This window comes from Dromiciops gliroides, chromosome X, assembly GCF_019393635.1.
Source record: "Dromiciops gliroides isolate mDroGli1 chromosome X, mDroGli1.pri, whole genome shotgun sequence".
Lineage (NCBI taxonomy): Eukaryota > Metazoa > Chordata > Mammalia > Microbiotheria > Microbiotheriidae > Dromiciops > Dromiciops gliroides.
Genome location: NC_057867.1, coordinates 65,561,960 through 65,589,439, shown reverse-complemented (window position 1 = coordinate 65,589,439; position 27,480 = coordinate 65,561,960). Strand labels below are relative to the sequence as shown.

The following is a 27,480-nucleotide window of genomic DNA, read 5'->3' as shown; positions in this document are numbered from 1 at the left end:
GAGAAGCATGTTTGAGTGGTGCATAATGGGGGGATGGGGCAAGGGCAAAGGGGGTGAAGGTTAAGATGGGGGGTGGTCCATGGATTGAGCGGTGCTGGCTTTGGCGGTACTTGGAGTTACTGGAAGGGACCTTGGAGGTGATCTCGGCCGCCCATCCCCTTTTCTATTTGGCGCAGTCTGTACAGAGCTAGGGCAGCATTGTGGCCTTGGACATGTTACTCCCTGGGATTGGACTTGATGTTCTCTCTGAGATATGGGGTAGGAAAAAAGCTCTGGAGTCAGAGGACCTGGGTGTGAATTGTGACTCCCCTGCATCAGAGCTATGTGACCTTGGACAAAAGCTAGCTAATATAGTAGAGACAGGAAGACAAGAGTTCATATCTAGCTGTAGACACTTCCTAGCTGCGTGACCCTGGGCAAGTCCCTTCACCTCTGTGCACCTCAGTTTCCCTCATCTGTAAAATGAAGGAGTTGGGCTCAGTGGCCTCCAAGACTATTATCTTGTGATCCTCAGTCACTGCCATTCTGTGTAACTTCTTTAAAATGAGCTGGGATGGGGGAATCAGCCTTTTACAGCTCGGAATCCTCTGGCCCTAGTGAGGAGAGGAGATGTTGTTCAGCAGCTGCTGTCTGACAGGCTTTCTCTTGGTCATCCTAAAAGCTGCTGTTCAGCTGGGTGGGGTAGGGGCCTATGACCCTGGCTTGGATGAAGAGTTAAAAGTCCACCCCACTGAAATCCCCTTGAGGCTGGGGCTCCAGCTCCCACACCCAGGCACAGGTGACTTGTGTCTAAGCCCATATAAACAGCTGTAAGAAAGGGACAGATATTCCCTATGTCCCCTTAGCACCCCCCTTGTGGGCGGGCCAGCCCTTAGAGTTGCCACCATCCAGGCCTGTCCTCCTGGGCAAGGGTCCCTAGGGCCCTGGAATTCTAGCATTGGGGGGAGGTGGTGCTGATTCACACTTGGGCCCCCTTTGCTCTGGGTTGCTTGAGGCACTTCCCTGGCCCAACTGTGGTCAACCATCCCACAGCCCACAAAGTTCAGAGCACCAGGAGGAGGGTTGTCACCTTTTAATACAATACTTGAGAGGTGTAGAGTATAATCTCAGAATCTTCTGAAGGGCAGCTCTTGGCTGGGGAAGAAGGCCAATTTGTTGAGCGGCTCAGCAAATTGTAACAGCAAATTGAACAAGAAGAAGGAAAATACATGTGGATATACAACTGTTTCTGGAAGGCCAGGCGAGATAGCATATGCAACAGACCTTGTCTCAATGCCTCCTCGTCCTGCTCATATGACTATAGAGTATGAGGATGACTAGTTCTCAGACGTGGAGGCGACCCAGGATGAAAGACCCAGGAGAGATGCTGATGGGGAAAGGCTGTGCCCTGACCCTGCCTCAAGTGGAGACAGGGCTGGCACTCTAGGGGAGCCAAGCAGGGGGCCCGAGTGGCCCTCTGAGTGGGGCCAGCCCAACAGCCTCAGGTTGGGTGAGAGGCAGAGAGGGAATGCTAGGGCCACTGGAATCCTTCTGCCAAGCTTTGCGGGTGAGCAGGGAACTGCTGGGGGGAAAGCCTGAAAGAGGGAGTAGGCCGGACCATGAGGCTGGTGGAATGGTGAGGCCCAGGGGTAATTCAGAGGCTGAGGCGAGCACAAGACCAAGGGCAGGCAGGCTTGAAAGTGATTTGGGGCCTGCTCTAGGCCAAGACAAGCGAACGTTATCCCTGCCCAGAAGAAGCTGGGCTCAGGGCCTCCCTCTAGCCTGGGTTGATTGTTGAGTGTTGGTTCCTCTGATCTCCTGTCTTATGCATGTCCTGGGCCTGCATCTGTGCCCCTTCCAGGGATGTGCAACAGTCAGAAGAGATCTTCTAAGATGCCAAGCCTCAACCCAAAGGTATTGTTTAACCCCTCAAATGCTGGCACCTTTCTTATAGCTCTCGATGGAGCCAGCAACTGAGGTTACTGTGTGAGGGAGGCAGGTCTGCTGCCTTCCCAGAGATGAAAGGGAGGAGAGAAAATGCTCATAAAAATGATGGGATTCACTAGCTTTGAAATCTAATGATTTGGGGTGATCAAACAGGCTGAGGCCTGGGGGTTTGTGGAGGGCTGAGGTGGGGGTGGAGGCAAGCACTTGGGATTGGGAAAAAGCCAGGGAGCAGCCTGTGACCTTGGGTGGTAGCTAGGAGCTAGGTGTTGGGGCTGAGTAATGAACCCCAGCAGGCAGAGCTGGGGGCTGGGGGGTGGGCAAAATTAGTCTGGCACCAGGGTCAGACTGAGAAACCACATTACCCTGCAGGGAGAACGAATTGGAAAAATCTCCTAAGGCTTTGCTTTTTTTCCTCGGCTTGAGTTGAGTTGAGACATCTGTCTCCCACCTTCAATAAACCCTCATCTGTATTCTTTGTGCTGCTCGGAGGTGGGGATGGGAGGAGTACAGTAGTGGTGATCTCCCCATCTCATCCAAGACTCCCTCTTTCAGAGGTTGAAAGGAATGATGCCCTTGGCATCTTCCATTCAGGGGGAGTATAAATGAAATGTTAGCACTGAAACAGACCTTAGTAGCCATCTTGCAGATGGGGAAACTGAGGCCCAGAGAGGATTTGCCCCAAGTCGTACAACCAGTAAGTGGCAGAGATGGGACTCCCTTTCCTGTGCTTATTTATGGGTTCTTACAAAGGCTGTTTCCCCCATTTCACTCCCCTACAAGGGCCTAAAATCCCACTATTGGCAAACCATTCCTTGGAGGTAAACATCACCCTCTCCCTATAGTCTCTGATCCCCTGGGAAGGGGGCAATATATTCAATCCTCAACAACTTTCAATGAAGGAAGGGGGAGGTAGAAGAGAAAATAAATGCTTGCTAGTTAAAAAAAAAAGCTTTAAAAATTCTTAACTGAATTGAATGTGGAGCCTATTTCTAGCCATGCGGAAGGCTATATTTACAGATCCTCCCTTGCCAGGCCTTTCCCAGTAATGGCCGTTTGAGGGCTGAGCCTCAAGGCCCAATGGTGGCACCAGGATTCAGGACCACCCTCATCATTGACCATTGGGCAGGAGGAGAGAGGGCCCTTCTCACCACCACGTGGCCCCTGGAGCTGCTACCTGGCCAGAGGGATGATGCTATGCTAGCTGCCCAGGAATTTTCATTTTTGAAAGAAAACACTTTTTCCACTTGAGCTGAGAAGACTCGGATCCAAAGCAGCCCAACCCAGCCCCCTGCACGACTCCATTTCCAATTTCCGCTCTGGCAGAGAATACAGACCCCCGGCAGATCTGGGGATTTCAAACAAGCCTAGCCTCCTCGGTCCCAGAGTCCAACTTCCTGCTGTTCATGGGGTCAAGCCTGTTGCACCCTGGGAGCCAGTGCACATACCAAGGCAAAGTTTGCACATTTGTTTATTTGTCCCAAACTCCTCCAGGATTTAAATGTCCATGGCTAGAGCGGGCGCCGGCTTCGCCTTTCTGCTGGAGGGAACTCTAAAAAGGCCATTTCAAGGAGGTCCTCTACCCGAGCCCCTATTGTCCCCTTTTGCTACTTGGGTCCCAACTTCCATGTAAGATCCTGGCCACTCACTAGACTCCAAAAGACCCAGGCCATGTCCGTGCTGCACTCCCACTCCCACACACGTTTGGGAGGCAAAGAGGCACGTTCCATCACGTGGTCTTGGCTGCTGCAGGGGATCGGGGATCAGCCCTTCTGTCACTCATTCAGACAGGAAGGGGAGGCTGGACCACCTGCAACAGAAGAAACTGACCAAGGGCTACATTTACCATCAGGCAGCAGGGGCCAGTAGAGAGGCCCAGGGGGCCAGCCCTCTTTGTGGGGGAGCGGTCAGGGTGAGACAGTTCTCAGTGATGATTCCAGGCCTAGGAGTGGGCAGAGAGCTGCTTTTAAGTTACCAACAGCCATTACTGCTGAGCTCCTAGGTATTATAGGTATTGGGAAGTCTGCCTTCTTCCCAGGCCGAAACAGAATGCCTTAGTAGGAAGTATTCAAGCATTCACAACAAAACTGGATGTTCTGTTGCCCCTCCCTTGCTCACCCTTCTATTTCAGCAAGGGCTTAACAGGTCTTAGGCCTGGAATGTCTCAGTTCAGATTATGGGATCTTGGATCTAGAAAGGGGCCTTGGAGATCATCTAGTTCAACCCTCTTTTTAAAGGTGGGGAAACTGAGGCCTCGAGAGAAGGGACTCTTAAGGTCACACAGTGACAAAGCTGGGATTCAAAGGTAGCTTTGGACTCTAAACCCGGTGTTCTTTCCATGATACTGCTGGAAGAGGGGCGGGGGAGGGGGGTACCTAGCCAAAGGGGCCGAAGGCCCTGAACTGGGAAGAAGGTAGGCGCCAACCCTTGTCCTGGCCAAGGCCCTCCTGGCTGCCAGTTTGTAAAGTAAAACTTCATGGTTTAGAAAACAACCTCAGTGTGGGATTGTCTCTTTCCCATGTTTGGTTGAGTGGTTGTTGTTTTTTTCCAGACAAGATAGGGTCCAGAAGGAAACCTGTAGGGGCCTCCAAGGCTGTGCCCTGCCCTGCCCTGCCCTCTTGGCCTCAGAGGGCAGGAGGGCCAAGGGCCTCAGGGGCCCTCATTCACTGCTACACTAATGATGCCCCTGAGCAGCAGCCAGAGTGAGGACACAGAGACTACACATTAAGACACAAAGGCAGAGGCCAGAGGTCCAAGTGGAGAGAGGCCGGGAAGGGGCCCTAGCTGGCTGTTCCAAGCCTAATGAGCAAGTCTTCAAGTGGCCCTGATGATTCCCTTTGTTCTCAGACCAGGGGCATTTGGGGCGCTATTCAGCAGGCCTGCTGCCCAGGGCCCGGGCAGGGGCAAGAAGCTGGCATCTGCTTCACAGAGAGAGGCCTGGGCCAGGGCTGTCTATTCCTGGCAGCTTTTGTGCCTGCATTAGCTAGGGTCAGACTCCTGCCTGGGCGCCCCTCGCTTCTGGGGAAATGCCAGCTCCCTCCTTCCACCTCCTGAACCGAGCAGTCCAGAGAGCCCCATTGTAGCAGTGGGGTCAGGATGGAGGCAAATTAATTTCCCCCTAGACAACTGAAGGGGTGGGATTACAGGACGGCTCTCTGTTGTCTGATGAAACCCTCCCACAACCCCCTTTAGCTCCAGATGTTCCCTACAGGTGGCTGGGGTCCAGTTTTTGGAGTGGGTCTGGGGCTACCTTTCCCCATAATACTGACCTGTCATTACAGAGCCAGGGATAGGTTCCTAGACAGGGCTGACAAACACTCGAGCATTCGTTTGGCTCGATGGTCCCATTTTCCAAGAGGAAACAGCCTCAGAGAGGTTTACCAAGGTTAGATTAGCTGATGAATGACCAGGGGCTTGGGTTTGTATTCTCAATGGACTCGGTATAGGACTCACTCCATTTGGAGGAAAAAAAAAGTGATGCACACAGGGCTTCATGTAGTAACTAAAGGAGGACCTGGGGCAAAGTTTCTGAGGTCAGCTTAGACAAGGGCAATTGTCTCCTTGGCAGTGGTGGGAATTGACTATGCTGCATGTACATTCATGGAATGCGTCCGGCCTGGGGATTGAGAGAGCAATGGATGCCCCCAACATTCGTCAGAAGCTTCTGAATGAGGATTGAGGCCTGCATTCACCCCATGTGGACCAATCTTAAGAGGTTTGGAAGAGCCAGGCTCCCCTCACTTGCCAAGCACTCTGGTGGCAGCAGCGTTCCCACAAGGCCCATGAAAGGCCTTGAGGAGCCGAGGAAGTATCCCTGGAGGACACCCCTCTCCTCACCCAACTCAGACCCATGAGGATCAACAGTCAAAGAGGAGAAACTACCTGTTCCCACCCCAGGAAAATGTGGTTTGTGGAGTTTAAAGATTTAGAACTGGATGAAACCTAAGAGATACTTGAAAAGTCCAACCCTGCCCCCCCCCCTGCCCTGCCCCCGTTCCGCATGTGGGGAAAACAGAAGAAGGGATCAGTCTCTATCGTGACTGATCTTGGTCCACACAGAGTCACATATGTCACTGAGCAGATTTGGTATTGGTGGGACGGGACAGGATATGATGGGATGGGACAGACCACCCCGTACTTGGAAGGGCACGGCCTAGCACCTAGCACAGTTCCTGGCACTTAATTGATGCCTGTTGGTTGGTTGGGTTACTCCTTTGTCCCAGCACCCTGTAACAAGAAGAAACAGAGGAAGAGGGGAGGGAAGAAGTGGAGTAACGGGATAAGGAAGGAGCAACTGCCTCCAAGGGAAAAGGGATAGATAGCCCCTCACCAAAGCTCTCCCACTGGTGTGGACAGAACCACTAGTAAGGGGATCCCAATAGCTTGATGAGAGGTATCACTCAGTTGTGTGACACTAGCATTCAATGACATCGGAATTTTCTCTCTCCCCACTACTCCCAAAGATAGATGGAGCATGTGCGTGTTCATGACTAACTTGTCAGCACTCGGGGGCCTGGATCTGCCCCAAAGGCTTCTGGGACCAGAGGGACCACTACCAGAAGTTGGTTTCTGCTGGTGGCCTCCAAGCTGGGGCCAGGATGTTCTAACATCTTCCCAACCTCATTGGGAGATTAGCAAATCCCTGGGGAGAGTCTAAAAGGCAAGAGAAAAGCCACCATCTCATGGCACTGGAAAAGTACAATGCATTAAATGGGAAGAACTTGGCTAATGAACACAGGGCACCCGAGGGGGTGCAGGAAGTGCCTGTGGCTGGGGTGAGGGAGAGGTGCTGGAGGCCAGAGGGCAAAGGCCAGGGGGAGGCAGCAGTGGGGAGGAGGGGCAGGTCATTAGATGTGAGCCTCTGTGGTGGGGGCCCCGGGCAGCAGCTCTCCATTCATGATGGTGTCTGAGGCCAGCATCTTGTCCTTGCTGGAGTCCATCTCCTGCTTTTTGGGGATCTTCCGATGGAACAGTGGGACAAAGAAGAGGATTATGCCTCCAATTATGGGGGGCACGCCGGCAAAGTAGAAGGCCACGTGGTAGTTCTCAAAACACTTGTAGAGGACACCTGCAAAATCCAACAGAGAGATGGCTTTCTGCCTAGCAGGAGCTCACAGAGCCCTCTATCTCCTCCCCACAGGAACCATGTTACTCATTCAAATGCCACATGAACCAGGGCCTCAGCAGGAAGTTCTACTTATGGGCACATGGGATTTAGAGAATGCATACTGTCAGAGCTAGGAAGGACCTAGGCAAAGGGAATGTCAGGTCTGGGAGGGAGCCTAGAACAGGGAATGGCAGAGCTGGGAGGGAGCCTAAAACAGGGAATGCCAAATTTGGGAGGGGCCTTAGAACAAGGAATGTCAGAATTGAGTACAACTTCAGAACACAGAGCATAGATTGTTGGAGCTACAAAGGATCTTATAAAAGGGGCAGCGTAGTATGGTTTTTAGGGAATTGGACTCGGTGTCAGGAAGACCTGGCTTCAAATCCCACTGCAGACACTTACAGGCTGTGTAACCCTGGGCAAGTCCCTCTACTCTCTCTCTTGTGCCTCCAGTTTCTCATCTGTAAAATGAGGAAGGGGAGACCCAGAGCAGGGAGAGAGCTGGGCAATTCAGGAACTGCCTAGAAAAAAGCTCATGTGACTCACTGAAGACAAAAAGGAACTGAAAGGGGGGAAATGCTTTCCTAGAAGGGAGCCCAATGTTGGTGGCCAGCTCCAGTTGGCCATGGAATTGAGGCGACGGGATCTGGATGTGGCCTTGGGCCAGTTCCTGGGCCTTGGTATCCCCTCTGTACAATGAGGGGAATGGATTAAATGGCCTCTGAGGGGTGGGCCATCTCTAGCTCCCATGAACCCTTCCCTCCATTAATGAAAGAGAAGACAGCAGAGACAGCCTCCAGGCGTTAGAGAGGAGGGGTCCTAAAAATCAGCCTGTTGGCGAGCAGGGTCATGGAAGCAACTTTAAATGTCACTTTTTTTGGTAATGAGGGTTAAGTGACTTGCCCAGGGTCACACAGCTAGTTAAGTGTCAAGTGTCTGAGGCCGGATTTGAACTCAGGTACTCCTGAATCCAGGGCTTGTGATTTATCCAGTGCGCCACCTAGCTGCCCCTAAATGCCACTTTGAATGTGCATCCCCATGGAAGTCCATCTACTCTGGACAAGGCCTAGGGGTGAATGACTGACTGCCCCGCCTGACCAGCTGGTACTTGTCCTCAGGTAATAGAATGTTGGAAGATGTCTGGGGAGTGTTGAAGACTAGATGCTAGGGCCTCGTGAACTGAGAATTGATTGCATTTGTGCCTCTGTCATGGCTCCTGAAGGGCATTCCTGGAATTCTCTGACTCGCCATCTCCCCTTAAGAAGATGAATAGTCTCTGGTGGCTTGAGGCCACCTGTGGGCACTCTGGTCACTAATGGTAGCATCTGCTCATTGGCTCTCCGAGTCTTTATCCACTACCCCATAGTGCTCCTCTATGTGATGGTGTCTTTCCTAGCTCTGCTCATATTTGCTCTCGTTCGAAGGTCCCTCCCAGCTCGAAAAGTCTGTCTTAGGGCTTGGTAGTTAGAACACCTGCAGTCAAGTTTTCACTGTGACCTTTCTTTGGACCCCAAGTTCTTCCTCTGTGAAATGGGGGTACTGTCCAGTAGATGATCACACCCCTAGTCCCTCTGCCCGTTTGGATTCTAAGGGCCCTCCCAGTTTCGACACCCCATGTCCCAAGATCCTTGGAATGGGCTCTGCTTCTATGTATGTACAATGAGCAGGTTGGACAAGATGCCCCCAGGGTCCCTTCAGGCCCTCATACTTGATACTCTGCCAGGGTGATTTTAATAAGGTGTCCTGTTTTTGACTCTGGCCAGGAATTTTCCACTGTAGGATTTCCCATGCTACTCACCCTAGGGCACCAGCAATGCCCTTTTGCATCCTAGGGATGGTTCTGGGGCATAGTGGCACCTCTCTTCCCGCATGAGCCCTGGTTCATGGCCTGCCCCTAATGAGGTTGATTCACAAGCCTTGTCCAAAGACCTGGAGGTGGCTTCAGACGCTGTAGGTGTCCCACAACTCTAGATTAGCTGTATACATGGCCACGAACCCATGGTGAAATCAGTGGATAGCAGACCTATGAATGTGCTGGTTCAGAAGGCCACTTATTTGAATTCCCTCCTCCCACCACCCTATATACCTGGGGACTAGAGAGAGCCTCAGAAGATACTGCAATACATAAAAGATCTGCGATTTCATCTAGCCCTGCAGCTCCCAGACCATTTACACTTACGAGATCTGGCCCACAATATTGCATATGGAGCTATACCTAGGGTGGGCTAAACAGAACTTTGCACCAGGGTGTCAGCATTCAGTGGGACCACTGGCAGTACTTTCAGTCATTCAGCAGCACTCACTTAGAAAGAATAGTTAAAATAGAAAGCTGCTCAATATCAGCTTCCTCCCTCCTCACCACAACCCACCACTGTACCCATGTTAAATTGCTTGTCCAGACCCACCTCACCTCACATTGCTCTGTCCCCAACAAGGCTCTTGGTAAACTTATCAGTAGCTGCCTCTTCCTGCCCCAGAATCTCTTCCTTTACCCCCCCCACCCCTGAATTGAGGCTGTGGTTTATTCTGCTTGCCCCAAGTGTAAAAATTTCTGGGTATGGCTCTGTTGGGCTGCCAGTCTGTGGCTGGGCAGTCATTCCCAGCCTGCCAGGAGCTAGCATCAGAGGCAGGCTCGAGAGGAGGCTGCTATTCAAGAATTTGTACACCTCACCATGTTTTCTCTTGGTCTGCCTCTCTGTCTCCTAGTGGACAAATAGTAAATATAACCAGGCTCTGCCTTTCTCTCCCCCCACCCCTTCTGCTATTCATTTGTATTGAATAACCAGATTTCCTCTCCCCTTTTGTCTTTGTTTTTCTCCCTTGTCTATTCAGTAGTTAAATCTAACCACAGGCTTCCTCTGGGGCCTTCAAGAAGTGGGGAGTTCATCTCTGTGGGCAGTCCTTGGCTCCTTTTGCCAGTACAGGTCCCAGTGAGGCCCTGCCCAAGGAGATGATTGAAGGAAGCACAATGAACCCCAAAGATGTGGCCCCTGGTGGGAAGTTTTCTCGAGCTGAGCTGAGTCTGTTAGTACTTCATCAGGCTGACTCTCTTTATGTTTCTCCTATAGTCCAGGCCTAGGCTGGAAGCCTCCCCGGCTTGGGAGGAGTGGATGGTCCTTGGGCTCTCTTGGAACAGCCTTGGAGATCCCAGGGTCACCCTTGTACTAGGATGAGATATTGGAAGAGGGCTTTGGGTGTACCCTGGGTCAAGACCTGTGCCCTGCAAGCTGGCTTCTTAGAATCCTAATATTGTTTAGCTTGAGCTGGTGCAATTGCTAAGGGTCTCCCCAGCAAGTGCCAATGTAACGATCTCAGGGCACATAGTGCAGTAAGGAATGGCAATGGGCCCTAGGCAGAAGGGCTCAGATGGGCTGGGAAGCTTTCCCCACAAGCACCCTCTCTGGGTGGGCAACCTTACCTGCTATGGGGGGTCCGGCAGTCATGGGCAGTGCCATCATGCCTAGGAGGTAGCCAATGGCCTGAGACGCCTGCATGGGCCCAACCAGTTCAAAGGCAACGGGTGCCATGATGGTGGTGAAGAAGCCATCACACAGGCCAAGGAAGAGGCAGACGACAATGAGGCCACCAAATCCCTTGCACAGAGGGATCATCATACACATCAGGCCCAGGAGCATAAAGGCAATGACCTGGAGAAAGAAGGAAGGAACCCGGGTTAGGCAGCGCAGACAGTCTGTGACAAATTCTCAGAAACCTCTAAGACCTTCCTCATTCTGGCCCTGACTTTCCACTGGGTTCTAAGGTCCCTCCCATTCTATGGGTCTATGAGTGCATGCTTTGAATGATGAATGAGGAGAGAGGAGGAAGAGGAAATAAGCATTTATTAAGCGCCGACCTAGTAAGTGCCAGGCACTGTGTTCATTGCTTTACAAATATGATATCATTTGGTCATAAGGGTTACCCAGGAAAAGGAGTGCGTGTTTTGTGGGCTGTTTTTAGAGGCAAGCTAGCACTGGGTTCTCGTCTGCATTGTGTCAGGGTGTGCTCTTTCCAAGGGGGTACGGGCTGCCTCTCCTGGCTTCTGGAGAAGCTTCTACCATCTTTGTGCCTTGGCAGCTTTTGCAGGAACCAAACCCAAGGAGATTTGGCATAAGCAATGTCTGGCCCAGTGGGCATTTGGGGTCGAGGGACATCCTGGCCAGAGCCTGGCACCTTTGGGCCTATCTAGAGAAGCTGGGCGAGAGCCTCTCGTGGTTTTGGTTGAGCCCAAGAGCCTCCTATGGAAACTGGTTACCAGAGAGACCTGTTGGGAGTTCTGGATTGCTCCAAGGAGACCAGGCCATGATACAGAACAAGGAAAACTGGTCAGTCTGACATTGCTCTTTGGGCTGAACGGAATGTCCCTGGAGCAACATCAAAGATGGGGGTGGCCATGACTGGATCGGAGTTTGTGGGGAAAATCCTCACAGAGTATTAGAGGACTGACTGTTAGCCCAGTATGAGTCAAAAGAGATGCAGCTAGGGCAGCTAGGTGGCGCAGTGGATAGAGCACCGGCCCTGGAGTCAGGAGTACCTGGGTTCAAATCCTGCCTCAGACACTTAACACTTACTAGCTGTGTGACCCTGGGCAAGTCACTTAACCCCAATTGCCTCACTAAAAAAAAAAAAAAAAAAGAGATGCAGCTGCCAAAAAACCCTGTCAACCCTCTCTTGGGTTGCATGAACATAATGAAACATAATGGAGAGAGCCAGAGACACAGAGAGCCAGAGCCAGAGACCAAGACAGAAAGGAAGAGAGTGACAGACAGAGAAGAGAGACAGACAGACAGACAGAGGCACAGAGAAGAGAAACAGAAACAGAGACAGAGACAGAGACACAGAAGAGAGCCAGAGCCAGAGAGCCAGAGACAATGAATACAGCCAGAGAGACATAGAGACGCAAGAGACAAAGAGAGAGGCAGAGAAGAGACAGAGACACAGAGACAGAGACAGACAAGCAAGAGAGAGAGAGAGAGAGAGAGAGAGAGAGAGAGAGAGAGAGAGAGAGAGAGAATAGAGACACAGAGACAGAGAAGAGAGAGCTAGGGAAAGACAGACACAGAAGAGAGAAAGAAAGAGACAGAGACAGAGACAGACAGGATTTCCCTTCATTCGCCCAGGTCAGGTCACATGTACTATATTGTGGTCCATTCTGGGCACCTTAGATTGGCAAGCTAGGGCATGCAGACCTAGAAGAAGGCCACCAGGACAGTGAGAGGAATGGCCAGTGTGCCATAGGGTAGGTTGCATCAGCTCCAGGTGCGTAACCTGGCAAAAAGAGAACTTGAGGGGTGGAGGTAGATGAAGTAGGTATCTGAAGGTTTGCGGAATAGCAAAGCAAGCTTGTTCTTCTTGGCCCCCGAGGGCAGAGATGGAAGCAATGAGTTCTAGTTATGAGGCCAAAGAGTGTAGAAGAGAGCACTGGCCTTCGAGTCAGGAAGATTTGCATTCAAATCCCACCTCAGACACTCCCTAGCTGGGTGACCCTGGGTGAATTACTTAACCTCTCTCTGCCTCAGTTTCCTCATCTGTAAAATGAAGAAGGCAGACTCAATGGTTTCTAAGTTTCGCTTCCAGATCTAAGTCAATGATCCTATGAGAAGAAGATTCTAACTTGTTTGTTTTTGGTTTTTTGCGGGGCAATGAGGGTTAAGTGGTTTGCCCAGGGTCACACAGCTAGTAAGTGTCAAGTGTCTGAGGCTGGATTTGAACTCAGGTACTCCTGAATCCAGGGCCGGTGCTTTATCCACTGTGCCACCTAGCTGCCCCGGAAGATTCTAACTTAATATAAATGAACGACAAGTGCCCTGTACTAGAATTAAGTGCTCCTTTAAAAGGAGTGAGCTTGCAGCTAGGTGGCGCAGTGGATAAAGCACCAGCCCTGGAGTCAGGAGGACCTGAGTTCAAATCCGACCTCAGACACTTGACACTTACTAGCTGTGTGACCCTGGGCAAGTCACTTAACCCTCATGGGGGGAGGGAGGGGGAAGAGTGAGCTTGATGTCCCTGGAAATACTTAAGTGTAGGCTTTCACTTCACTTTCCATTTCAAACCCTTTCAATTTTACCAAGGCCTACCCTATGCCAGGCATCCTGTTAGATGGGGAAATAAAGACAAAATATGAAACAGCCTTTGCCCTCAAGGACCTGCCATTCTACCACTGGCTTTTCAGGAAGGCTTTAGAGGCAGGGTAGTGCAATGAATAGAGCTCCGAACCTCAGGAAGACCCCAATTCAAGTCCAGTCTCACACTACTTATGGGATGCTGGGCAAGTTCCTTAACCTGTGTCAGTTTACTCATCTGTAAAATGGGAATGATAATAGCACCTACCTCACGGGGTTGTTGGGAGGATTAATGAGATGATAACATTTGTGAAGCACTTTGCCAACCTTAAAGTGCTAAGTGCTATTATCATTACTACTACTACTACTACCTCTACCTGCCTGCCTCTTAATAAGGGTACAAAGTGCTTGTGGGTGTGGTTATCATTCAGACAAGTCTGCCCTTGGGAGGGAGACTCCCCAGGGTGTCGAGGGCTGCCACACACTGGTTTCTTTTTTTTTCTTTTTTCTCTTTTTTTTCAGGGCAATGAGGGTTAAGTGACTTGCCCAGGGTCACACAGCTAGTAAGTGTCAAGTGTCTGAGGCTGGATTTGAACTCAGGTTCTCCTGAATTCAGGGCTGGTGCTTTATCCACTGCGCCATCTAGCTGCCCCTCTACACACTAGTTTCTTAAGGGAGAATAAAAACTCTTTTCATCTCAGGTTTTTGGGTCAGCCTGGATAGCAGAGAAACTGAGGCTAAAGTACCAAGTCATCAGTGCTGGCTAAGATTAGTTCTTTTCTTTTTCTTTGTCTATTATTTTTGGAGGCAACTGGGGGTAAGTGACTTGTCTAGGGTCACACAGCTAGTAAGTGTCAAGTGTCTGAGGCTGAATTTGGACTCAAGTCTTCCTGAGTCCAGGCCAGGTGCTTTATCCACTGCACCACCTAGCTGCCCCTGTGAAGGCAGATTTGAACTCAGTTCCACCTGCCTCCAGGACAGGTACTCCATCCCATGCACCACCTAGATGCCCTTAATATTATTTCTTTAGGCCTGGAATAAGTAATTGGCTTTTCTGTGAGCACATAGGTATAGTTCAGTCAACAAGCATTTCTTGAAAGTGCTTCCTATGTGCCAGGCACAGTGCTAAGCAGTGGGACTCAGATAGGTTCCCCAGAGGAGATGGAAATGGGAGGCAATGATCTTTAGAAACATTCCTGTCTTATCCCCGGGGGATCCCCTCTTCTCAAGGCCCCAGGTTCTGGAGGAGCTTCTCGGGCTCAAGCCCTAGGAAAGGACCCCAGGCAGCCCCAGAGAGGCCCAGCCAGGATTCCTGATGCACACCCAGGTGAGAAAAGAACAGACATGCCTATCAGCCAAGCCCATTAGGTCAATTAAGAGTTAATATCATTATATAACACAAAAGGCCTCATTAACTGACTTTAAAGAGTGTAATTACTGGCCCATTGTGTTTGGCTGCCTCTTAACATCCTCCGGGAGGCCTTGCCAAGGTTCAGAGATGAAACATCCCTCTTGGAAGAGAGACCTCAGCTTCAGCTGACCCTGAGGATCCTCCCAGGCGGCTGCACATGTGGTCCAGGGCTGGCCCCAGGCTGGGCATCCCCAGTGCCCCCTCCCCTCTTGGCCAAGGAGCTGAGCACTCCCCATCCCCCACCAGCAAAGGACAGGGTCCTCCTTCTATCAGGTCTCACTTGGAAGAAAAGGAGCCTGAGTCAGGCATGTGTTGGCATCTAGGACGGGTACAATAGGCCGGCCTGATCTCATGGGAAGCCCACCAGATGGGGAGAATGTGGCTGTCACCCACTGGCTGTGTGACCTTGGGCAAGTTACTGCCCCTCTTCGGGCCTCAGTTTCCTCATATGTAAAATGATAATACTTCTGGTTGAACGCCCTACCTCCTCTGGTTTGCTGTGAGGCACTATGAGCACCACAGAAATTGTTTTGTTGCTTTCTTTATTTGGGGGAGGGGGGCTGCACATACAGTTTCATCAGTTAAAAGGAACTTCTTGTGTGAAGAGTCCTTCTACCAATTCAGTTTTGCAACCATTTTGCAAATGATAGTCTTAGACTCAAAGGTTCTTAATTTGAGGTCCATGAACTTTAAAAAATTATAATTGTGTCATTATATTTGGTTTCTTTTATAACCTTATATATTTTATTTTACACATTTAAAAGCATAATTCTGAGAAGGGGTCCATAGGCCTCTCTAGATTGCCAAAGGGGTCCAGGGTACAAAAAGGGTGAAGAATCCCTGTAAATGCTTGTGACCGAGAGGTTAAGTGAACTATGATCTCCCAGAATCCTAGGGCTAAGTATGGGACCGAGGTGGGGCTTGAGCATGAGGTCTTCCTGGTTCCAAGGAGGGAAGGACCATTAACCTCTATGATACACTGCCTCTCTAATATTATTAATATCATTTAATTCTATCAATTATGTTAATAGAATAATTAGTACTCATAAAATGGGGACAGTAATACTTGAACTAGCACATGGGGTCATGTGATGGAAGTGCTTTAAAGCTTTGTAAGAATGAGTTATTTATTATTATATTGGGCAAGTCATTCTCCTCTTCGTAACTTGATTTCCTCTCTTCCATAATGGGGCTGTGAGTTAATATTATAACAGCAATAATGATGACAGTAATCTTCATCTTGTCATCCTCAAGGGGGTGCAACTCAGTTGGATGCCATTGTATTCTGTGATAGATGTGACCTCACAGGGAGCTCTCTTGTTATGAGGGACTACTTCTCCAAGGCAAGTCCAGGCAAGCTTTCATTTATATAATATTTTATATCTATTCTCTCAGTTGTTTCTTATAACAACCCATTAAGAGATTTTTGAGCTCCATTTTGCAGAGAAGGAAACTGAGGTCCAGAGAGGAGAAATAACTTACCCAGGATCACACAAGAGAGTCAGAAGGAGAGTGAATTTCAAACTGAGGTCTGTTGTCTCAGAATCTAGGACCCTTTATATTCTAGCATGTTGTCTTCTAAAGGGTGGTGTTAGGCGAGTCTTGGGAGTCCAGGAGGAAGGGGTGCCTCTGGGGAGCTAGCTGGTGCTGAGCTGCAAGGACAGCCTACTTCCTCCCCAGGCTGTTGGAAAAAGGTGTGGGGCCCTTCCAGCCCTGTCATTCCATTCAGGTCTCCCTAGAAGATCAGGGAACCACATATTTTTCTGGAGACCCCAGGAGAGAGGGTTGGAGGCCTGAACCTGTGGCATCTACACTAAAGGAAGCCAAACCCCAGGTATGGGAAGGACATCAATGTATAACCAAGAGGGCAAATGGGAAAACACTGGTTAGCAAGGGAAAGGAAAGACTGGGAATAGGGCTGGCCTCCTATGTTTGGCCCAACAGGCAGATGAAGGCCCTGTCAGCATGATATGCAATGCTCTCTCTTCTGATGCCCCCTTTGGCCCTGATACTCAAGGTTTTAAGGCTCCTCTCTGACATGATGAAGTTCTAAGGCTCCAGCTCTGACATTCTATGTCCCAAGGGCCCTCCTAACCTTGACACTGCATGTTCTAAGGAGCCCCCTACCCCTACCCCTACCCCAACCCTGATATTTTCAGTCCTAAAAATAACAATTTTGTTTGACATTTATCTAACACTTTAAGATTTACAAAGTTTCACATACACTTTGTTATTTGAGCTCTCACCAACTCCTATTAGGTAAGTACTACAGGGATTTTACTCCCATTTTACAAATGAAGAAACTGAGGCTCTTTGAGGGAATGTGACTTGCCCACAGTCACATGGGTATCTAGTAGGAGTCTGAGCTGGGATCTGAACATAGGTCCTCCTGCCTCCAACCTAGGTTCCATGATGACTTAGGAGTCAAGGCACCTCTTGATCCTTGTGCCTCCAGCCTCCCAGATGGAGAGACTGATAATAGTAATTATTAACAATAACTGTCTTTGGAAGAGCTCATAGGGGCCTATTTAATTTTTACACTCTCCCTGGGAGGTAGGAGAGAGCAATCATTGTCTTCACTGAATAGCTGAGACATCTGAGGCCTCCAAGAGGTCAAGAGGCCCGATCCATTGCCCAAGATCCCACAATGAATCTGCAGCAGAGCTCAGAACCTACTGCAGTTTGGCTGAGGGGGAAGCTCTAACTGCTTATCCACACTGTCTCTCCTCTCCATGGAGAACCCACGGAGTTAGGGAGGTCCTCAGAATGGGCTTTTCTCCCCTTCCCGCCCCCAAACCTCCTTGCTGGGCAAGGTCAGCTGGGCACCTGTAGGTAGATCTTCTTTAGGCCAGGAATGGAGTCACTGATCCGGCCAGACACCAGGCGGCCAATGCCTGAGGTGGCCCCGATACACACCAAGAGGACCCAGGTGTCCTTGATCTTCTCCTCCCCGGTGAACTGCTTGTCCACGTACTTCATCTGAAATGGATACCCCAGACCCCATCCCAGGCAGGAAACATGAGACCAGATGAAGGCACAGTGAACTGACTGGCTTGTCTCCCACCTAACTCTGCAGGGAGAGCATCCTCTTTCCTGGTGTACTTACGGCCTGGCCCCAAGTCTCCCAGGCTCCTGGATTCTCTAGGGGAAATGCCCTTATCCTCATCACAGGAAAGCTTCAGCAGTGGAAGTCCATGCCAGAAAACCCTCCCTCAGCAAACCTGCCCTTCCAGCCCATCCCCTTCCACCTCTGGGTTTGGGGATGCACTAGGGTGAGTTGGACTTTGGGCTCATTTTAAGGCACACACAGAAGGGAACCATGAGTGATGCTGAGGGTGGGAATACTCGAGGTTTTCCTTCCATTGATCATCCAGCCTCAGTCCTGGCTCCTTTCTCAACACGAATCTCAGAACTGGTAGTGACCTCAGATGCCATCTGGGTTAACTTGTGCCTGAGCAGGAGTGCCCTCTAACACATCCAGCCTCCCCCTGAAGATGGCCAGTGAAGGAAAGGACCTCCCAACTTCCAAAGGCAGCTCCCTCCACTGTGGGACAGCTAACTGTACGGTAGCCAGGGCCACCCTCTCTGGCCCGGTTGGACAAATCCCATCCTCCTACTTGCCAGCCCTTGAAATCCCAGGAGACAGGGATCGTGTCCTTGCCTAAATCTCCATTTGTTCCCCTCCCCCCCAGTCCCAGTCCTAACCCTCCACCCTGACCCCACCCCTTCTTCCTTCTCTTTAGCCCAAGCTGGAACAGCGCTCTGGCTTTGCCAGTCTGAGCACTGGTGCTGGGGGCAGCAGAGGCCGGGAAAGATGGTGGGAGATGCTCACCAAGTGCACGTAGGGGATGAAATAGCCCAGGGCCGCTGTGGCAATGCCAAATGCCCAGATGCGATAGGTCCTGTGATAGAAGACCCTCATGTTGCAGTAGTTGGTCAAGTGGCCCAGGCACTGCTGCCGGAGGCTCCGTCCTAGCTTGGCCCGGGGGTTCTGAGTTGTGGGCAGGAGGGGCCGGTAGGTGAGTGACAGGAGCGTGAGGATCAGCATGAAGATGCTGAGCACCTGGAGGGTATGGGCCAGCTTGACCTTCTCCCCCAGGATCTTCATCAGGAAAGGGAAGGACATGGAGAAGAGGCTGCTGGCAGCAGCCACCACACCGTTGGCCAGGCCCAGGCGCCTCTGGAAGTAGTGGCCCAGGATGACCAGCGAGGGCTGGAAGGCAAAGGAACTCCCACAGCCAAACAGGATGCCGTAGGTGAAGAAGCGGGCCTCCAGGGAGCTGGAGAGGAAAGAGATGGTGGCCCTGGGCATCTTGGGCTTCTCCAGCTCTGAGGCAACAGACTGGCTTCGCTCATGCCTCCCTTCTTCCCTCCCTCCCTCCCTTTCCCTCTTTTTCCCCACCCAGAATCCAAGGGGCCACCAGCTATCCCCCACTCTTCTCCCACTCTCATGCTGAACACAGAGAGGACAAGGAGGGCCAGATAGTAGTCGGGACAGGCCTCAGTTTCGGGGCTAGAGACCCTGGGTGGAACCTCAGCCCTGCTACTACCTAGTCAGGTGACCTGGAGTAAGAAATATCATCTATCCAGGTTTCTCAGTTTTGCCCTCCTTAAAATGAGATCACACGTGGGGCAGGGAAGGTCCTAATTCCAACAATCTGAGAAAAGGACCCTGGAGAAGGGCTAAGGGGAGTCCTGAGGGCATCTGGAAAGACAGTTATATTGGAGGCAGGATGGGTGAGACATCTTTATAACTGCCAAGAATGAAAGAAGAATGGGGATCATAGATATAGAACCAGAAGAGGCCACCAAGCTCAACCCCATTTTACAGATGAGGAAACTGAGGCCCCAGGAGGTTAAGTTACTGGCCCAAAGTCCTACAGCTAATATTTGAGGTGGGATTTAAACCCAGATCTCCCTTACTCCAAGTCCAGTGCTCTAGCCACTATAGCATGCTGTAGCCTCCTGTGTTCAGGCTACTCAGGCCTTCTGGAATCCGGTTGGCAGACCCCTTTGCTTCTACAGAGGCCCAGCCTGGACAGACGGGCACTTCTCTGGGTTTTTAGGCCTTCTGGGGAAGACTGAGCAACCCTTCTCATCTGCCCACTGTTGGAAATTTAGCCTCTACCTCTGAGCAGTGAAGTGGAAAGGACCTTAGGGCCAGTGCTAGAAGGAGGGAAGAAGAACTCTAGCTACTAGTGTTTCCATGGTAACCATCACCATGGTGCTCCATCTCCAAGCATGCGCAGGACCAGCCTGTTGATGGAGGCAAAGTGTGAGAATGGGATAAAGCCAAATGTCACTGGGCCCTGTGGATACTACCAGAGTGAGCATGGTCTTTAAAGCGAGGGAGTTGTATTAGGCGGCCTCTGAGGACCCAAGCAGCTCTGACGCCCCATGATTTCCAGCTCTGATGATGCATGTGTTTGCAGGAAAAGACTTAGACACCTCCAACTCCAAGGTCTTGCAGGGGGCAGCAAGAAAACATGCCCTACCTCTATTATTGAACTCATGTAGACTGGAAGGGAAATGGGATCCTTATGTGCCTAATTTGTTTACACTTTGCTCAGTGCAGAGCAGTGGAGGGGCCCAAGTCCCTCCTCCATCCTGCCCACGGCCTAGGCGTGGCATTCTACCAGGGGCATATGAGGCTAGATGCTGCGGGGGCTCCCCAGGGCAAGTACCACAGGGGCTTCTCCCCCTTTTTTCTATCCCAACCTGATATGGGACAGTGCCAAACCCTTTCCTCTGGCCCAGTTGGAGCTTTGCTGGCATGTTGGGTGGGTGGTTAGAAACATTAGACTCACAAAGAAAGTTGGCTCACCCTCAGAGAGCCCAGGACCATCAAATAAATGTTTTGGTTTTTTTTAAAAAAAGAAGCAATGACTCTTCTTGAGGCTATCAATACCAATGCCAGGTGCCATTCTGGAAAGTGATTGGTTGGGAGACAGTATGGTACGGTGGCAAAATACTGGAATGGGATTCTGTAGAGCTGAGTTCAAATCTTGCCTTTTGTTTCCTACTTGTGTGACCTTGGACAAGTACCTTCCCCATTCTGGGCTTCAGCTTTTTCCTCTGAAAACTTAGGGGTTTGGATTATGTGATCTCTTTGGTCGCCTTCTGGCTGTGATGACCTCGTCCACTGGCCCCTGGCTATTCAGCTCTACCTACCTTTCTCCTGTATTACCACCTCCATGTCCATGTAGACTGAGTCTCACATCTGCTCAGATGGATGAAGGGTGATTGGTTATATAAGGAACCCCCCCCCCCGACCCGGCCCCGACACTTTCCCCAACCTGAGGAAAGGCCTGATGACTTGACTTCTCCATCATTGATGCCGGCAGGGGAGAGAGGGCTATGTGAGCCAGGAGGCACCTCTATCTAATGGGGGCTCATCCAGACCACTTTGGGGTGGCTTGGGGTGGGGTGGGTCATTGCTCTTATAGGAGAAGGACAAACCAGAATGGCAATGGATTGCCACGAAAAGGAAGAAATTCGATTTGGTTGTTTTCTTTGGTCCCAGGGGCTGACTTAAGAGCAGTGGGTTTGGGTTGCAGAGGCTGGTTCTAAGGCCCAACTTCCTGCCAATGAGAGCCACTGAACAGTGGCAAGGCCTCCCTCCTTGCCAGCCTTCTTGTTCAGCATGGATTTGGGGCTTCTGTGGCCTTGGGGCAGATGGGTTTTGTGGCCTGATCCCAGCAGGGGAGACTGCTAAATATTCTCATCCCTTCCTCTCTCCTGCAGAAAACATCTGGCTCTACCTGGACTCACGTCATGCAGACGTATAGGTGGCAATTGGAGATGCCTGATGGGGAGCCGGGGAAAGAAGAAGCCTTGAGGTGAGCTTACCTCTTCCCGGGGCCAACCTGCCCTTGAAAGTTGGCTCACAGGCAGGGAAGCTGGCTTCCAGTGGGGGGCTGTTACTTCCTGCCTGTGTGACCCTGGGCTGGTCTGTGGTGAGTCTCTGGGAATGGTCTCCCAGCCCCTGATCTCATAAGAGCTTCATGACGATCTGGAATGAGGTCCTAGAGGGGGCAGTGTGGCCCAGTGGGGAGAATACTGGCTCCGGAGTTTGCATTCCAGCTTTGCTCTGGCCTGGCTGGACAAGTGGCCTTACCCACCAGGCCCTCTGTTTTTTTCAAATCCCTCAAAATGAGGAATTTGAACTAGAATGGGGAGTCTGTAATCTAGGAGCGCAAACACCTGCACTTCAATGCAATGTCTTCCTTTGTAACCTAATGTAGTTTGTTTTATGCATTTAAAAACGTCTCTGAGAAGGGAGTTCATAGGTGTCACTTGACTACCCAGAGGGTCTATTACATAGAGAAGGTCAAGAACCCCTGCGTGAGAGAAAAGCCTGCAAGATTCTTTCTGGCCCTAAACCTTCATGATCCTGTGCATTTTTCTCCTGTCTCCTGCCTTCCACCAACTGACTGCATGGGTGCTGCTTTCTCTTTTCTCAGCCCTCAGTCTGGGCTTTGAGAGTCAGCATGGTGTTGGATGGTGCAAAGCCTCAGTTTTCTGATCTGTAAAATGGGCATAATGACACACACACTAGCCACCTCACAGGACCAGTTTTTCATAAGCTTTAAAGCACCAGAGAAATGGATTATTTGAGAGCTATATAGAGGTCAGGGTCCATGGGAGAACCAAGGACAGGAAAGATGGGTACCCCAACTCCAGCCAAAGCTACCCTGACTCCCAATACTGGCCAGGGAAGGGGTTGGTCAGGGACAGGGACTGGGCTTGGTCAACCACAGTCTTACCTGGTGAAGGAACTGGTAAGGAGGCCAATGAAGGCGACGGCCGCCCCAGCTGTCGCTGGGATTCTGCAGCCCATCCGGTCAGTGAAGATGCTCACGATGGGAGAACACAAGAAGATCATTCCCATAGCCAGGGCTCCAACCCATGCTGCACAGAGACAACCAGGACAATGAGGACTCCCCGGATCAGCTGAGTGCCCGGCTGATCAACTACAATTCTGAGAACCTCTTCCATATCACCCAGCCCGTCACCCCACCCCCACCTCAGCCTCCCTCCACTGGAGGATGCCAAAAGCCCAGAGCGGCCTACCCAAGGCCAATGTGACAAAGCTGGGACCAGAGCCCTGGTCCTCCAGCTGCCAGTGACTGAGAACCCAAACCACCAGAGTATTCCATCCCATTGGGCATTGGGAAAGCACCATAGGCCAGTGAACTCGGACACGAAGACCTAGAGTCTGAACTCTTGTTTCCAATACTTGATCAGTTTCAAGACTGTGGGAAAGTCATGGAGCCATAGCATTTGGAACCAGAAAAATCATCTGCATTCAGTCCCTTCATTTCACCAATGAGGAAACTGAGGCCAGGAAAGGTTAAGTAACTATAAAAATGAGAGGGTTGTCCAGACACCCCCTAGGGCTCTCTCCAGCTCAGAATCCTCTTAGCCTCAGACCGTTACCAGCTTGCTTCTCTGTTCTCTCTTCTGCAGGCTACATAATCTCAGCTCCTTTAACTTTTCCTCCTCAGTTAATTGCTAGCCCTATAATTATCTTCCCACTTTCCTCTGAATGCATTCCAAGTTTGCAGCAGCAGAAGTAGTAACAACAACAAGAAACTACTCAGTGTCTGTTACCTGAGCGGGATCAATCTCCTCTAAGTTGTGAGGCCCAGTGTAGAATACAGGAGTTGGGTTAAGGTAAGACTGAAACAGTGCAATAGTGGGATTACTTCCTGGTCCCTCAAAGCTCTGCTCCTCCTCGTGGCCCCCAACCCAGGATCACGCTCAGGCTAGTTTGCCCAATGGTTATCGCACTCTGTCAGTGTGAATGAAGCCAGTCTTGAGCCGAAGGCCATGCGGGCCAGTTTCTTTGGCTCTGCTCCCTGGGTACACCCTTGTACAACACTTAACCCAAGCCTGGCTATCTTGCCAGTAAGTGTAGTAGGCCACTGGAGAGACCAGGTGGGAGAGAGTGGACAGACTGTTTGGTTTAATGGAAAGTTCACTCCATTTGTGTTTCATCTTTGATATTTTCTAGCCATGTGACCTTAGGTAAGTTACTTCTTCTCTTAGGGTCTTTATTTCCTTGTCTGTCAAAATGAGAAGGACATTGAGAAAAACATACGCATCTTTTCATTGTTTCCCATAGTTCACTCCAAATTCAGAGGAGAGCAGGTTTGCACCTAAGCAGCCCTGTGTGTGCCAGATGCCTACTGGGGAGTCTCCAGTTGCTAGCACCCTGAACCACAGAGATTATATTTCTGTGTATGTTGTTTCCCACTAAACCATTGTAACCCTGAGGAAAGGAACTGGGCTTTCTTGTGCTTGTATTCTCAGCACCTAGCATGGTTACTGGCACACAGTAGGTGTTTATGAAAAATGAACAAATGAAAGGCACACATAACTGTGACACAAAGGACAGTGAGGCAAGGGAGCATGAAACCACAGAATCCTAGAGTATTATAGCTGGAAGGAACCTTATTTATCTTTTTCTCCAACCCTCTATTTTATAGAGGGGGACACTGAGGCCCAGAGGGGGAAATGACTTGGCCAAGACTATGCTTCTACCACGTGGCTGTCTGTCAGACTCAGATCTTCTGACCCCAAGCCCCTGATTTACAACATCTCCTCTCAGAAGTATGAAGGTGGAGGTCTAGGTATGAGAAATTTGAGGGGAAGATCCATGTTTGCTAGAGAGAGAGGGTCAGAGAAGTCTTCTTGGAAGACTTGACATCTGATTTGGGTTTTGAAGGAAGAACTTCGACAGGTATAGATGGGTGGTAGGATGAGTCCCACTGGGGACCCATGTGAGCAAAGTGATAACCAGGACAGGAGATGGAGAATAGTCTGATGTGACCAGAATTTTTAATCCATCAAGGGGAGCAGTGAGAGCGAGGTAGAGTAGAACCAGATTATGAAGGGCCTTGAATACCAGGATCAAGAATTGTTACTTTAGGGGGCAGCTAGGTGGTACAGTGGATAGAGTACCGGCCCTGGAGTCAGGAGTACCTGAGTTCAAATCTGGCCTCAGACACTTAACACTTACTAGCTGTGTGACCCTGGGCAAGTCACTTAACCCCAATTGCCTCACTAAAAAAAAAAAAAAAAGAATTGTTACTTTAATAAATAATGGGGAACCTTTGAAGGATCCATGTTTCCCAAAGCTTTCCTTGACAGTTATGAAATGACACACGTATTTTTTTTTATGGGGCAACGAGGGTTTAAGTGACCTTCCCAGGGTCACACAGCTAGTAAGTGTCAAGTGTCTGAGACTGGATTTGAATTCAGGTCCTCCTGAATCCAGGGCCAGTGCTTTATCTACTGCGCCACCTAGCTGCCCCCTGACACATGTATTTTCAATGGGAAGTCTGATTGGGTAGAAAAGCAGCTTTTAAAAAATTTTCCTGCGTGTTAGAGTGCAAAGGTCATTGGACTTAGAGTTAGGGGTCCTGGGTTCAAATCCCTACTCTGTTACTTAATAACAGTGATCCAGAGCAAAGAAATGGTTTCTCTTCTCTGGGCCTCGGTTCCTCTATTTCCTCTTCTGTCAAATGAAAGGAGCAGTCTAGATTCTGATCTTTAAGTTTCCTTCCTGTTCAAAATCTCATGATCCTTGATTACTTCTACCAACCCCCTCCCCCAACCAACGGATTCCTGAGTGAGGGCCTCACTCCTGGAGAATGAGTGTTCTGCTGTATGGAGTTCTCCCCCTCCCATCCCCCTCAGGTCTTGAGGATGAGCTATAAATACATCCAGACATGCGCACTCTCCAGGCCTGGCATCCAAGTATTTCAGAAGAGACCCTTCTGTACAGGCCTATTAGGCCCTGGGAACAAGGTGCTCTGAGGGCTGTCAGGGAAGAAGGGGAGCTGGAGCTAACCCAGTCGGCATTCCTAGGCACCCCTTCCTTCACTCCTTAGGTATGATTAAAGCTCTGAGCAACACTCACCCTGTGCTACCAGCCCTGCCTCATGCCCCCAAAGTCTCTTTACTCCAGGGCCCAGTTCCTTACCCTGAGGGCTCCTTCACATACAGGCACACACACACACACACACACACACACAGACACCCACCCACCCACCCTTGTTCCTCAGGCTCCCAGGCCAAAGCCAGTGTCTTTGAAGTTTCTGGGGAGACACTCTGAAAAGAACCCAGGGATCAGGAATGGAGCTAACACTCCCTTCTCCACCGCCCCTTATTAGGCTGTTACCAAAGGACCACTTCAAATTAATTACAGGGTTTGAGGAATCAATGTATTTGAAAGCATTCCTATCCTAAGTGGGGGCCCGGTGCTCAGGCTCACGGGAGGGAATAATGAAGCAAAGCCAAGGGTAAGAGAGGCAGACAGGTAGAGGGAGGGAGGAGAAAAGAATGGAAGGGGATGGAGGGATAAAAAGAGGAAATGGAGAGGGGGGAGAGGGAGTGGAAGGAGAAGTGAGAGGAACCATGACAAGGGAAGGAGGGATGAAGGGATAGTGGGAGGGAGGGCAGTTAGATGGGCAGAAGGGGGTGGGGGCGGACTGGACCAGAGAGCACTGTCTGAAGGCCCAGGCTTAGTAACAAGGTGCACACAGTCCTGAAAGAACAGCTAATAGGATTAAGTGGTCAGGCACCAAGTACAACCAGCCGAACCAGCTGTGCCCAGCTCCAGGGGAGGGGGCCACCCCCACGCTGCCCCCGGAAAGTAGATACTGTTTTTCCAGTGGCATACGGCCCTCCACCCTCACCCCCAGTGGCCTGGCAGCCCGCTGGGAATGATTGCAAGGGTGGATGCCGGGTGGAGAAAGTGTGCTGCTGCTGGTGACCTCAGCCCTCGCCCCCTTGTACCCTCCCTCATCTCAGGTGCTGATCAGGGGAGCTGAGGAAGCCAGCTGTGACCTCTCCAGATGGCCAGAAAATAGTAGTGGGTACCTCGAAACCACTGGCGGGAGCAAATTGGGGGCAGTCACTTTGTGGTCTGCCAGAGGAGCAGCACCCATAGGCCTCTGGAGTTGAGTCTCCTCTCTTGGCTCATTGGGGCGAAGCTATTGAGTCATCCCAAAGTGGAATCATGTCGGCAACATCGACTTGAGCACATGGGCCCCACCACATGAGTTTTGATTTTCTTCCAATAGATGGTCACTTTGATCATGCTCCTGCTCAAAAACTTTCCATGGCTCCCCATTAAGATAGGCTCAAATCCAAACTCCCTAACCTGGCATTTAGGATTGCAATCCCCCCTTCAATCTGGTTCTACTGCCTTGTCTTCTATCACTCCCTCTGCTTCATACAGGTCAGTCTCCTCATTGGCCCTTAGTGTGTCCTGGGTTCATTGGCCTGAGTCTTGTTCATTTCCTTTTTCCCTTCTGCTCATCTACATCCCGGCCACTTTTCACAGCTTAGCTGAAATCAAACCTCCTCCAGCAAACAGTGTGGGGGAGTCTTCTCTCCCAGGTTATTAAGCATCTTTTAACTGTTAAACTCCATGGTCTTCCTTCAGTCTCATTCTTTTAGACTTCTCTCCTCAGACTTTTGACACAATCTACCACCATCTCCTCCTACTGAGATACTCTCTCCTCTACTGACTCCCATCTTGGTTTGACTCCTCCTCACTCCTTCTCAGTCTCTTTGCTGGATCCTTCTCTTCTTCCTGCTTACTAAGTATAGATGTCCCCCCAAAGCTCTGCCCTCAGCCCCCCCTCTCCTCTCTCTCCTTGGTGATCTCATCAGTTTCCATTATTTCAATGATTATGTTTAGGCAGATGACTTTGAGATCTACATATATTCAGACCCAGTCTCTCTCCTGAGCTCCAGTCACACATCACGCATCACTGGAACATCCTGAAGGCATATTGAATCCAACATGTTCCAAAGGAAAATCATAATATTTCCCCCCAAATCCATTCCATCTCCAAACCTGCCCAGTACTGCTGATGGCACCACCATTCTTCCAGTCACTCAGGTTCAAAATCTTGAAATCATTGTTTACTTTGTATGAACGATTTTTCCACCACCACCTCACA

At 50.5% G+C, this 27,480-nt stretch overlaps 1 protein-coding gene across 1 annotated transcript in view; it reads right to left on the bottom strand.

Moving 5' to 3' along the window:
* Positions 1–1,057: 1,057 nt before the first annotated feature.
* The window catches only part of SLC16A2 (solute carrier family 16 member 2), a 103,517-nt gene continuing 77,094 nt past the window's right edge, over positions 1,058–27,480 (bottom strand). The window contains exons 2-6 of the mRNA XM_043974055.1: positions 22,267–22,411; positions 18,333–18,780; positions 17,327–17,479; positions 10,449–10,677; positions 1,058–6,991 (exon numbers count right to left, since the gene is read on the bottom strand). Coding sequence (XP_043829990.1) covers positions 6,771–6,991; positions 10,449–10,677; positions 17,327–17,479; positions 18,333–18,780; positions 22,267–22,411 — 1,196 coding nt within the window. The 3' untranslated portion in view covers positions 1,058–6,770. The remainder of the gene's footprint in view (positions 6,992–10,448; positions 10,678–17,326; positions 17,480–18,332; positions 18,781–22,266; positions 22,412–27,480) is intronic.